The sequence below is a fragment of the Mytilus edulis genome, chromosome 13 (assembly GCF_963676685.1).
Source record: "Mytilus edulis chromosome 13, xbMytEdul2.2, whole genome shotgun sequence".
NCBI classification, from domain to species: domain Eukaryota; kingdom Metazoa; phylum Mollusca; class Bivalvia; order Mytilida; family Mytilidae; genus Mytilus; species Mytilus edulis.
The window spans coordinates 39,325,577-39,339,073 of NC_092356.1; the positions used below are offsets into that span (position 1 = coordinate 39,325,577).

At 36.9% G+C, this 13,497-nt stretch overlaps 2 protein-coding genes across 2 annotated transcripts in view; both read right to left on the reverse strand.

The window, feature by feature from the left end:
• Positions 1–13,497, reverse strand: part of LOC139501253 (uncharacterized) — a 599,145-nt gene that overhangs the window by 293,907 nt on the left and 291,741 nt on the right. The gene's annotated exons all lie outside the window — the stretch shown is intronic.
• The window catches only part of LOC139500299 (uncharacterized), a 221,066-nt gene that overhangs the window by 29,791 nt on the left and 177,778 nt on the right, over positions 1–13,497 (reverse strand). Inside the window, exons 132-134 of the mRNA XM_071289042.1 lie at positions 13,347–13,495; positions 2,467–2,600; positions 269–538 (exon numbers count right to left, since the gene is read on the reverse strand). Of these exons, the coding sequence (XP_071145143.1) occupies positions 269–538; positions 2,467–2,600; positions 13,347–13,495 (553 nt within the window). The remainder of the gene's footprint in view (positions 1–268; positions 539–2,466; positions 2,601–13,346; positions 13,496–13,497) is intronic.

The window sequence follows — 13,497 nt, forward strand, 5'->3', positions numbered from 1 at the left end:
TAAAGGATAGATTGACAATTTATATTTTATATCTCAAAAGAAGAGCTGGTATTATCAGAATAGAATTGATTGTCAAAATACACCTTTTACTTAATTAATATTAAAAAACATCAAATTAAGATCTGTTTTTTGATAAAGATGACAGACTTTAAAAAAGAATAAGACAGCTTATGTCTGAAAGTTATATTGCTATAAAGAAACCTATGGGTCTTCAACACAGCCGTGAAAATCCAGCTCCTGGAGGCTTGACCAGTATACAAGTACATACCTTCAACATCAGCCTGAAAAGAAGCAGAGGCTGGTAAACCAAAACCTTCCCAATTAGCTGATATTTTACGTTTCGAGGGCAGAATGTTCAGATCAAATCCAGTAATGTAACCATCAAACACCTTGCCTGGAAGCAGTGGATCTTCTTCAACTGTAACTCCATTGGATCTTATTATATAAGTATAGTTCAGAGCATTTGTCACTCTTAACAAAGAATAATATAATTCTCTGTCCTTAAGTTGAAGACCATCAAGCATTGCATTTTCTGAAACTGAAAGAAAAACTATGTTTTTAACTCAATATCAATAAATTCAAAGAAATTGTTATTTAGTATCCCTCCATCAGGAAATTGTGCAATAAGTGATGAACAAATTTGTCTTTTGTGATTTTTGTATAGTTGGGTTGCTGTTTCAGGTAAACCCCACATTTTCTTTTTATTAAAAATATAATTATACAAATCCATGTCAGGTATAAATTATTTTTTTAGAGATTCTAGTTCTTGCTAAATGAATTTCCTTTAATCTTAATTATCTAGATTTGTCTTTTACAAATTCTTTATTACACATGTACATAGTAGTTAGCTTCAGTACAGTTATCTCCCATTTTATAATCCATGAGCAAATTCATTTCTAAAATCAGCAGTTTTGATTTCCAAACAAACTCCTGCACCCTTAGTTACAATTTATTCATATAGTAAAAAAAATAATTGATCATGTCACATTCAATTTGATTTATGCAGAGACATTTACTATTTTATAAATTTAAAGATTTCGGACGGTATGAGGTTAGTTTGGAATCCAAACTTTAGATTAATAAAACTAGAGGCTCTCAAGAGCCTGTGTCGCTCACCTTGGTCTATGTGCATATTAAACAATGGACACAGATAAATTCATGACAAAATTGTGTTTTGGTGTTGGTGATGTGTTTGTAGATCTTACTTTACTGAACATTCTTGTTGCTACAATTATCTGTATCTATAATGAACTTGGCCCAGTAATTACAGTGGAAAATATTTTCTAAAAATTCACAAAAATTTTTGAAAAAATGTTAAAAATTAACTATAAAGGGCACTAACTCCTTAAGGGGTCAATTGACTATTTTGGTCATGTTGACTTATTTGTAGATCTTATTTTGCTGTGAACATTATTGCTGTTTACAGTTTATCTCTATCTATAATAATATTCAAGAAAATAACAAAAAACGGCAAAATTTCCTTAAAATTACCAATTCAGGGCAGCAACCCAAGTCTGATTCATCTGAAAATTTCAGGGCAGATAGATTTTGACCTGAAAAACAATTTTACCCCATGTCAGATTTGCTCTAAATACTTTGGTTTTTGAGTTATAAGCAAAAACTGCATTTTACCCCCCATGTTCTATTTTTAGCCATGGCGGCCATCTTGGTTGATTGGCAGGGTCACCAGACACATTTTTTAAATTAGATACCCCAATGATGACTGTGGCCAAGTTTGATTTAATTTGGCCCAGCAGTTTCAGAGGAGAAGATTTTTGTAAAAGATTGCTAAGATTTACGAAAAAATGGTTAAAAATTTACTATAAAAGGCAATAACTCCTAAAGGGGTCAACTGACCATTTCGGTCGTGTTGACTTATTTGTAAATCTTACTTTGCTGAACATTATTGCTGTTTACAGTTTATCTCTATCTATAATAATATTCAAGATAATAACCAAAAACAGCAAAATTTCCTTAAAATTACCAATTCAGGGGCAGCAACCAAACAGGTTGTCAGATTCATCTGAAAATTTCATGGCAGATAGATCTTGACCTGATAAACAATTTTATCCATGTCAGATTTGCTCTAAATGCTTTGGTTTTTGAGTTATAAGCCAAAAACTGTATTTTACCCCTATGTTCTATTTTTAGCCATGGCAGCCATCTTGGTTGGTTGGCCAGGTCATCGGACACATTTTTAAAACTAGATACCCCAATGATGATTGTGGCCAAGTTTGGTTTAATTTGGCCCAGTAGCTTCAGAGGAGAATATTTTTGTAAAAGTCAACAACGCCGGACGCAAAGTGATGAGAAAAGCTCACTTGGCCCTTTGGGCCAGGTGAGCTAAAAAAGGGAAATTTTAAAGAATTTTTCAGCATTTTGTTACTTCAATTAAGTATTATATATTTCGCATATCAAATTGATAACCATAACAACCGTTGAAAAATTTAAATAAAATATAATTACCACCCAAATCTAGCCATTTTGAAATGACTTTTCCATCTAGCCTTTGTATCTGCCATTCATTTCTTACTGATGGACAGGGGTCACCTGACAAATCCCATGATGCTCGCAGTGTGTCAAAACTTTCTTGGAAATCTCTGTAACATATATAAATGTATAGGAAAATATGCAAAAAAGTGCATAAAGCCTCTCTTTGAATCTCTATTGTAGTACACAAAATAAAATTGTTAACCTAAAACTTCAAGTTTCCTTTTCTTGATATGTCATTTGAAAGCTCATAAAGAATTGAAATAACAACAAAATATAAAGTAATGTGCACATCTTCAGTTAGAAAAAAAAAGAAGTTGATAATTATATTAACACAACACACCAGCATATTTCCCAAATCTAACATTCACTATACTTTACGAAAAATCATAAGCTAATATATTGTTATAAATGGGTATTGATAATAATCACAAAGAAACAACACATTTTATATTTCTAAATTTTATTGGGATCAATATCTGAAAACCTGAACTAGAGGCTCTAAAGAGCCTGTGTCGCTCACCTTGGTATATGTGAATATTAAACAAAGGAAGCAGATGGATTCATGACAAAATTGTGTTTAGGTGATGGTGATGTGTTTGTACATCTTACTTTACTGAACATTCTTGCTCCTTACAATTATCTCTATCTATAATGATCTTGGCCCAGTAGTTTCAGTGGAAAATGTTAGTAAAAATTTACAAATTTTATGAAAATTGTTAAAAATTGACTATAAAGGACAATAACTTCTTAGGGGGTCAACTGACCATTTTTGTCATGCGTGACTTATCTTTAGGTCTTACTTTGCTGTACATTATTGCTGTTTACAGTTTATCTCTATCTATAATAATATTTCAAGATAATAACAAAAAACGTCAAAATTTTCTTAAAATTACCAATTATGGGGCAGCAACCCAACAACCGGTTGTCGGATCCATCTGAAAATTTGAGGGCTGATAGATCTTGACATGATAAACAATTTCACTCCGTCAGATTTGCTCTAAATGCTTTGATTTTATAGCTATAAATACGTTACCATCATAAATTCTGAGTGTAACCCCAATTGCGTCATAGGTCAGATGGAAAATCCCAACTAAAAATAAACGTACTCTCACTGGTCCGGACATATACCCCTGTTTGCCCATATTCTTCCATTCAATTTCCATCTGCGACATCGGTCACACGTGCACATCAAGTTTTACAGATTCAACAGAGAAGTGTTTAGTTTTTTGAATAGCTTAATTGCTTTTCATATATATTGTGTATTTTATTGGAAATATATTCCCTTGTTTTGTTTAAATTTCTAAACAAATTATTTGTGTTTTTGACTAAAGTAAAATTTATTATGGACTTTAATTTGAATAGTCCGTATGTAAGTATTCCTGGTTCGGACTATCTCTTAGATGGGTCACTACCTTTAAGTCCCCCCCAAACTACCAGTACATTGACCGGAGTTTCGACAACGGTGTCTGGTATTGCTACCTATCCGACCCTTTCACAAGGTTCGGCCATGCATTTTGGGGGGGTACCTACGTCAACTTCGGTGACTCATACTTTATCTAGGTCTGTTAATTCAGCGGGTACTATTAGTTCTGTCCCAGGTACAGCTATGGGCTTGAACTTGCCAGGTTCTAGACCCCCATTATCTTATTGTGGGTATATGCTTCCCAACACGGGCACACAACCTTTACCCTCATGGTCTCAGCCACCTTGGCCACAGTCTTACCCTTATGGTGGGTTTATGCCAAACCAACCTGGTTTTTGGCCTTATAGGGACAATTTCTATGGTCCCCCTTCTGGGGTAGCTACTGCACCACCTTTAGCTCCTGCTCTACCCGTAGCAGTATCTTTGACTTCTGCAGTAGCTCCTTCTACCACCGTACCTGACTCTCAAGCTTCTAGTTCTTCTCATGGTACTCAGGTTTCTGATCATGCATCACCTTTGGATGGTTTACAGAAGTTACTTTTAGACTTTGGTGAGTCTTTCAAGGCTGAATTTAGTACTCTATCCAGTCGTATGACTCTACTGGAAAATAGAGTTTCTTCTCATCAACCTTCTCCAGCTAAGTCTGTAGAATGTGATGAGAGGGAGGATGACGAGCTTTCTGTTTCCCCTGGGAGTCATGAAAGGGCTTTCCTCACTGATGAGGATGTTGAAAGTTCTTCTTCTCCCAAGGTATCGAAGACGGCCCCTGAGCCTTCTTCTAAGTCAGCTCAACAACCTCCCACCAAGGAGACTGAGGATCCTCCTTCCTTGAAGGATCTTAGGGATAAGGTGTATACCTTGATGAGGGATGAAGCACATATCCCTTTTCTCTCTCCTTCCAAGCCGAAGAAACCTTCTTCAACTTTTGAAGCTTCCTGTGGTATTTCTCAGGATACTGTGACTTCTCACAATTCTTTTCCTGAATCTGGCCATATGACTTTTGCTTTACAATTTATTAATGAAGGTATCGCTAATTCTGCTAGTGAAAAGGTTGCTAATAACAATATCTCAGGATTTGGAATGTCATCCTTTTCTGATCAGGTTAAGTACAAGGATTTTGATATCTTTGATTCTTCACTGGGTAGACTTGTTCCCAGTTGTGACAAATCTATGTCATCTTTATTGGGAAAAAAGCCAGTAGATGGTCTTCGTCTCACTCAACCTGTTTGGTCAAAGACTGAGAATCTCCTTCGTAGTGCTTCTCAAGTTCTTGGCACAGCCGAACATTTTCTAGCTGCAACCGGACATTTGCTTAACAGCGAAGATTCGGTTGTTCCAGCAGAAGTACGATCCTTCTTACTTCAACTGGATAAAGCTTTAGGTTCATCTCAGTTGCTTTTAATGGGTTCTATTGCTAATTGCACCCTATCTAAAAGAGCAGAGTTTCTTGAAAACATTTCTATCGCTGAGCCTTTGAAAGATTCTTTACTGAAATCTCCACTCTCTGACAAGATGTTTGGTTTACCCTTACAGCGGGTTCAAGAGGAACTCAGCAAAAACCCTCCTCCAGTCAAAGTTAGTGTACAAGTTACTAATGGCAAGAGGTCGGTTAATGCTACATCTAGTTCTAATAGTACTTCTGCTTCAGGTGGTCCTCCTTCTTCTGCTAAGAAAAGGAAGAATAACTACGGCAAACCGCAGAACAAACCCAATAACTCAGGAAAAAGCTCAGGTAAGCCTTCTGGTGGTTTTAAGGGTTCCAAGAAACCTGGGTCTAGTACCTAGGTTCTTGCCCCCTCGTACGTTATTGACAGCTTCCCCAGGGGAAAATTTACAACAAGTTCCTCAAAAATCAATACCAGTAGGGGGGAGGTTAAGTTTTTTCCTAAATCAGTGGAAGAAAATTACCTCAGACTGTTATGTGCTGTCAATAATTCGAGGGGGATTAACACTTACGTTCAAGAACCCACCTCCTCTATCTGCAGTTCCAATAAGTTTGTCTCATACACAAGACCCAGTCAAGTGTCAACTTCTATCAGTAGAAGTGGACACTATGTTACAAAAAGCTGCAATAGAGGAGGTGTCGATCTTAACTCTGTCTCCGGGATTTTATTCCCGTCTTTTTCTGGTTCCAAAGAAGACTGGAGGAATGAGGCCAGTCATAGACCTATCTATTCTGAACAAATTTCTTATTGTTCCCCACTTCAAAATGGAAACAAACAGATCCATCAGGGCTTCAATCCTTCCAGGAATGTGGACTACTTCTCTGGATCTTTCAGACGCGTATTTCCACATTCCCATTTCCAAAACTTACAGGAAATACCTTCGCTTCGTTTGGAACAACAAAGTTTTCCAGTTCAAGGCTCTCCCTTTTGGCCTGTCTACAGCCCCTTTGGCTTTTACCAAAATCATGCAGGCAGCTATAGCTCACCTACATTCCCTGTCTATTCAGATTCATTCCTATCTGGACGATTCCCTTCTCAAGGAATTTTGCCCTATCAAATTGAGGGTTCAGACAGACTTGGTCATCAATTGTTTTCTGTCCCTAGGCTTCCTTATCTCTTGGAAAAAGTCAGAGATAATTCCGTCTCAAGACTTTGTTTTCCTGGGAGAACATTTCCTAACCAGTGTAGGCCTAGTCCTCCCACCAGAGGAGAAATTTACAAAACTATGTCAGAAAATACATTTATTCCTGACGGTTCAATCAGTCACAGCACGTCAATTCTTGCAACTTCTGGGTCTATTGAACTCTCTGGCAGATGTAATTCCATTGGGACGACTTCACATTCGTCCGCTTCAGTTTTATCTGCACAAGTTATGGATTGCAGCTTCACAAGAATGGGAAGCATTGATTCCAATCACTCAGCCTTTATTTCCACACCTTCAATGGTGGTTAGTACGGGAAAATGTAATGAGGGGCCTATGTCTGTCCCCTCAAGTTCCCAGTCTAACATTATTCACAGATGCCTCCACCCTCGGTTGGGGAGCATATCTGGAGGGTCTTACAATCTCGGGAGTCTGGAGTCCAGATCTTTTGGAAGAGCATATCAATGTATTGGAAATGAAAGCAGTTCTGTTTGCACTGAATCATTTCCAAATGTCTCTAAAGAATCAGTCTGTCATTCTGGCCACGGACAACACAACAGTTGTAGCTTATCTCAAGAATCAGGGAGGAACTCATTCACCTTCTCTTTATCAGATAGCCAGAGACATTCTCCTTCTGTGTTTTCAACTCCAGGTTCATCTAGTGGTGAGACATATTGCGGGGCACCTCAATATTCTAGCCGACACTCTATCCAGATCCCTTGCTCCAGTAAACACGGAGTGGGAACTACTTCAAGTAGTTTTCAAAGCTGTGACTCTTCATTGGGGGTCACCTCAGATAGATCTGTTTGCGACCAGTCTCAATCACAAACTTCTAACATTTGTGTCTCCGGTTCCAGATCCAAAATCTTTTGCGGTAGACGCAATGAGCCTATCTTGGAAAGGAATGTTCGGGTACGCCTTCCCTCCTTTCAGGTTTCTCTCCCCAGTACTTCAGAAAATAGCAGGGGAAAATTGCAAGATCATAGTTATTGCTCCAGCATGGCCAAAACAGTCTTGGTTTCCAGACCTTCTGCGCCTATCATGTGCTTGTCCTCTGGTTCTACCTCTGAGACCAGACCTTCTGTCTCAAATCAAGGGCAAGGTTCTTTATCAAAATCCAGAAAAACTTCATCTACACGCCTGGCTTCTCTCAGGGTTAGCCTCAGAAAGAGAGGTTTTTCTGAAGGAGCAACCAAGCATCTCACAAAGTCTGTCAGAGACTCCACTAGCATTGTCTATGATGCAAAATGGTCAATCTTCTCAGATTGGTGTAGTGAGCGGGAAATTGATCCTTTCCAAGTCACTGTACAACAATTAGCAGACTTTCTAGTTTTTCTTTTTGAATCCAAAGGATTATGTCCCTCTACTATTAAGGGATATAGATCAGCTATCTCAAGAACTATTCATATTTCTGGTGGCCCAGATTTTGGAATCAATGAGCATATTTCTCTTTTGGTTCGTAGTTTTAGTCTTGAAAGACCAAGACAAAAAACTTTAGTTCCTAAGTGGGACCTTGGACTAGTTTTATCCTTTTTAAAACTTCCTCCTTTTGAACCAGCAGAAACAATAGATTTAAGGTTTCTTTCCTATAAATGCTGTTTTCTTTTAGCTTTGGCTTCTGGACGGAGAAGGAGTGAAATCCATGCCTTCTCTATTTCTGATGCTTGCCTTCGATTTAACAGGGATAAATCTTCTGTTACTCTTTTAACGGATCCTGCTTTTTTGGCAAAGAATCAGATTCCAGATAAGGGTGCAGAACCAGTTGTGATTCCTGCACTCCCTAGCGATTCTATTTCTGTACTTTTATGTCCAGTAAGAATCCTATCTATTTATCTGGAAAGAACGTGTAGTTTACGTTCTGTTTCTAACTCAAGACTCTTTATTCCTATTAAAAAAGGAATCTCAGATCTTTCTGTTAAAACTATTTCTACTTGGATATGCAAATGCATATCTTTAGCTTATGGTTCTTCTAAGGCAGAACTTTTAAATAGTTTTAATGTTAAAGCTCATGATGTTAGGGGTATCTCTACATCCTGGGCTCTGTTTAACAGTGCATCTTTAGAAGAGGTACTGTCTGCAGGTTTCTGGAGAAATGAGAACTCTTTTATATCTCACTACCTCCAATCTATGGCTACTTTTGCCGAAAGTTTATACTCTCTTGGACCTATAGTTTCAGCACAAAGATTGAACTTTCCTCCTGTTTCTTCTGTTACAGGGGATTCAGCTTAACGTTAGATTCTGTTACTCAGAATTTATGATGGTAACGTATTTATAGCTATAAAATATTCAAATTTTAAAGTAAATTTGGATTTTATTAGATAAATACTTACCATCATAAATTATAGGTCCCACCCACCTCCCCTTCATCCCCTTTCCTTATGTTTCTGTCTTGAGGAAATTGAATGGAAGAATATGGGCAAACAGGGGTATATGTCCGGACCAGTGAGAGTACGTTTATTTTTAGTTGGGATTTTCCATCTGACCTATGACGCAATTGGGGTTACACTCAGAATTTATGATGGTAAGTATTTATCTAATAAAATCCAAATTTACTTTAAAATTTGAATATTTTTGAGTAATAAGCCAAAAACTGAATTTTACCCCTATGTCCTATATTTAGCCGTGGCAGCCATCTTGGTTGGATGGCCGGGTCACCGGACACATTTTTTAAACTACATACCACAAAGATGATTGTGGCCAAGTTTGGATTAATTTAGCCCAGTAGTTTCAGAGGAGAAGATTTTTGTAAAAGATTACTAAAATTTACGAAAAATGGTTAAAAATTGACTATAAAGGGCAATAACTCCTTAAGGGGTCAACTGACCATTTCGGTCATGTTGACTTATTTGTAAATCTTACTTTGCTGAACATTATTGCTGTTTACAGTTTATCTCTATCTATAATAATATTCAAGATAATAACCAAAAACAGCAAAATTTCCATAAAATTACAAATTCAGGGGCAGCAACCCATCAACTGGTTGTCCGATTCATCTGAAAATTTCTGGGCAGATAGATCTTGACCTGATAAACAATTTTACCCCAGTCAGATTTGCTCTAAATGCTTTGATTTTTTAGTTATAAGCCAAAAACTGCATTTTACCCCTATGTCCTATATTTAGCCGTGGCAGCCATCTTGGTTGGATGGCCGGGTCACCGGACACATTTTTTAAACTACATACCCCAAAGATGATTGTGGCCAAGTTTGGATTAATTTAGCCCAGTAGTTTCAGAGGAGAAGATTTTTGTAAAAGATTACTAAGATTTACGAAAAATGGTTAAAAATTGACTATAAAGGGCAATAACTCCTTAAGGGGTCAACTGACCATTTCGGTCTTGTTGACTTATTTGTAAATCTTACTTTGCTGAACATTATTGCTGTTTACAGTTTATCTCTATCTATAATAATATTCAAGATAATAACAAACTAGAGGCTCTCAAGAGCCTGTGTCGCTCACCTGTTAATGTGTTTACTGATGTCGGCCATCTTCGTTGGTAGGCGGGGTCATTAGACACTTTTTTTTTAAATAGATACCCTAGTATTATGATTGTGGCCAAGTTTGGTTAAATTTGGCCAAGTCGTTTTAGAAAAGATTTTTATACAAGTTACAAAAATGACGAAAAGTTGTTCAATATTGACTATTAAGGGCAATAACTCCTTAAGGGGTCCTCTAACAATTTTGATCATGCCGACTTATTTGTAGATCTTACTTTGCTGAACATTATTGCTGTTTACAGTTTATCTCTATCTATAATAGTATTCAAGATAATAACCAAAAACTGCAAAATTTCCTTAAAATCACCAATTTTAGGGCAGCAACCCAACAACAGGTTGTCCGATTCAACTCAAAATTTGTGAGGGGATATATCTTATTCTGATGGACATTTAAATCTTGAAAGATTTGCCCTAAATGTCTTAGTTTCAAAGATATAAAGCAAAAACTGCATTTTACCACTATGTTCTAATTTTAGCAATGTCGGCCATTTTGTTTGGCAGGCTGGGTCATCGGACACATTTTTTAAACTATAAACCACAATGATAATTGTAACCAAGTTTGGTTAAATTTGGCAAAGTAGTTTTGGAGAAGAAGATTTTTAGAAAAGTTACAAAAAATGACGAAAAGTTGTTAAAAATTGACTATAAAGGGCAATAACTCCTTAAGGGGTCAACTGACAATTTTGGTCATGTTGACTTATTTGTAGGTCTTACTTTGCTGAACATTATTGCTGTTTACAGTTTATCTCTATCTATAATAGTATTCAAGATAATAACCAAAAACTGCAAAATTTCCTTAAAATAACCATTTCACAGGCAGCAACCCAACAACAGGTTGTCCTATTCGTCTGAAAATTTCAAGGCAGATAGATCTTGACCTGATCAACCATTTTACCCTATGTCAGATTTGCTCTAAATGCTTTGGTTTTTGAGTTATTAGCCAAAAACTGCATTTTACCCCTATGTTCTATTTTTAGCCATGGCGGCCATCTTGGTTGGTTTGACGGGTCACGCCACACATTTTTTAAACTAGATACCCCAAGAATGATTGTGGCCAAGTTTGGTAGAATTTGGCCCAGTAGTTTCAGAGGAGAAGATTTTTGTAAAAGTTTACGGACGACGGACGACGGACAACGGACGACGGACGACAGACGACGGACGCAGGACGACGGACGACGGACGCCAAGTGATGAGAAAAGCTCACTTGACCTTTCAGGTCAGGTGAGCTAAAAACAGCAAAATTTCCATAAAATTACCAATTCAGGGGCAGCAACCCATCAACGGGTTGTCCGATTCATCTGAAAATTTCAGGGCAGATAGATCTTGACCTGATAAACAATTTTACAATGTCAGATTTGCTCTAAATGCTTTGGTTTTTGAGTTATAAGCCAAAAACTGCATTTTACCCCTATGTTCTATTTTTAGCCATGGCAGCCATCTTGGTTGGTTGGCGGGGTCACCGGACACATTTTTTAAACTAGATACCCCAATGATGATTGTGGCCAAGTTTGATTAAATTTGGCTTAGTAGTTTCAGAGGAGAAGATTTTTGTAAAAGTTAACGACGACGGACGCAGGACGACGACGGACGACGGACGCAAAGTGATGGGAAAAGCTCACTTGGCCCTTCGGGCCAGGTGAGCTAAAAATAACGGTCTTAGATGATTTTCATACACTTAGACAACTTTGGCAAACTCAATTTGGGGAGATCAAATTGCATATTTTTATAATTAGTACCAATTTTATCAGATAACATAACATTTAACATAACGGCTATCAACTTATCAAGTTGACATAGCGGTAAAATTCAACTGTCAGTGAACAGGCACTTCGATCACGATTTTCACGGGTCTACATTAAATTCACACTTTCAGGGGATAATGGGTTTGTAAAACATGTTTGTCGTTACCTATTCATTCAGTCTCAGTGTTATTTGACACATCTTTTGGGTAGTTTTCCCTTAAATTCCATCGTGGCGAGTGCTTGTTTACATATATTGGAAGTTGCCATTCCAACGAATGGTCACTTCCGGGTAACGGTACTTCTTTATAAAGTTATAATAATACATAAAAGTATTATAAAGATATGATTAAATTACTTGCTGGCCTTCCTTTTATTGTGTAGGATATTTAATAATAAGATATAATTACGTTAAGTACGTTTTTGTGAAGCGCCGTTAAGGAACTATTTTGTGATTTCAATGACGTCATATAGTAACGTAGGTGATAAGGCTAAGAGTATGGAATTTTAAGGTTTATATTTATTATGTCACTTATTTATTGGAATTAAAGGCAAACTTTCGCGATTTTATGGATTTATAACGACATTTTGGGACATGAGCCAGAGTTTTCCTTGGTATTTCAAAGTTATAGTAGATTTTCAGTTCTGTGAGTCGCGGATGTATTTCACCGTCAAGTATAAATACGGCGTCGCACTAGCACTTTGGCATATCGTATCTGGCTATCAAGCAGAGCAGTACAATAAACCAAACAACCCTTAAAGTCAAGCAAGCTATTTAGGTACAGGATGCATTTCGATATACAGCTATTTTACCTTAAGCTATATATGCGATAGCATTTCAAGCCTATATTTATCTTTTTACATCTTTTGGAATATTTAACTAAAAGCTCACATAAGGACGTCGTAGGAACCAAATACCGTATTTATAAATATTCCCGCTTAAGCATGTCTTCAACAGGAAGTGGCTTCATATTTAGACAAGATGCTGAACCAGTTCAATATTTACAATTTCTAATAGCAGTTTTTGGCAAATTATACAAATTATTAAAGATGTAAAGATACGATGTCCCACCACGTTGACAACTTTCTATATCGTAATTTAATGAAATAAGTATATTTCATTCTCTCATTATTGTATGATTGATAGGATAAAGTCTTGTAAATCTGTATATATAAATTACATCTGGGGTTCGGAAGGCCAGCATCTTACTATTACAATTTATGGTTATACTATGTTATTGCTGATATTTGCATGCGTTATTTATTGAGATATATATGATATATGCATACTGGACAAGAATAAAAGTCATTCTTTTACGCTGGATTCATCATTTTATATATGATTATGCTGGAGTCAACAAACTACACTCAAAACAAGACAAAGTAACGGAACACTATCAATAAGCAATCATACGGAATTAAAAGTACACTCGACCCCTACTCGCCCGCCTGTAACAATATGCTACAAGTACCAGTATAAGCCTTGGTTATGCTTTATGTTAGTTTTTCAGAATTGAATCCATTAATATTTCACTTGTTTGGCCTCCCCCCCCCCTTATTTGTGGGCCAAAAATCATTATTCTATTAATTTTTTATCAACAAATTCTTACACATCAACATCTGAGTTTTCCAGTACATCACTTATTCCAACATGTGATAATGGTTGAAGATCCTGACTTAAATAAGAGATATACACTCCATTAGAAGTGGCTACACTGGATACATCAGCTCCATTTGTTCCTCTGACAGAAACATAGACCT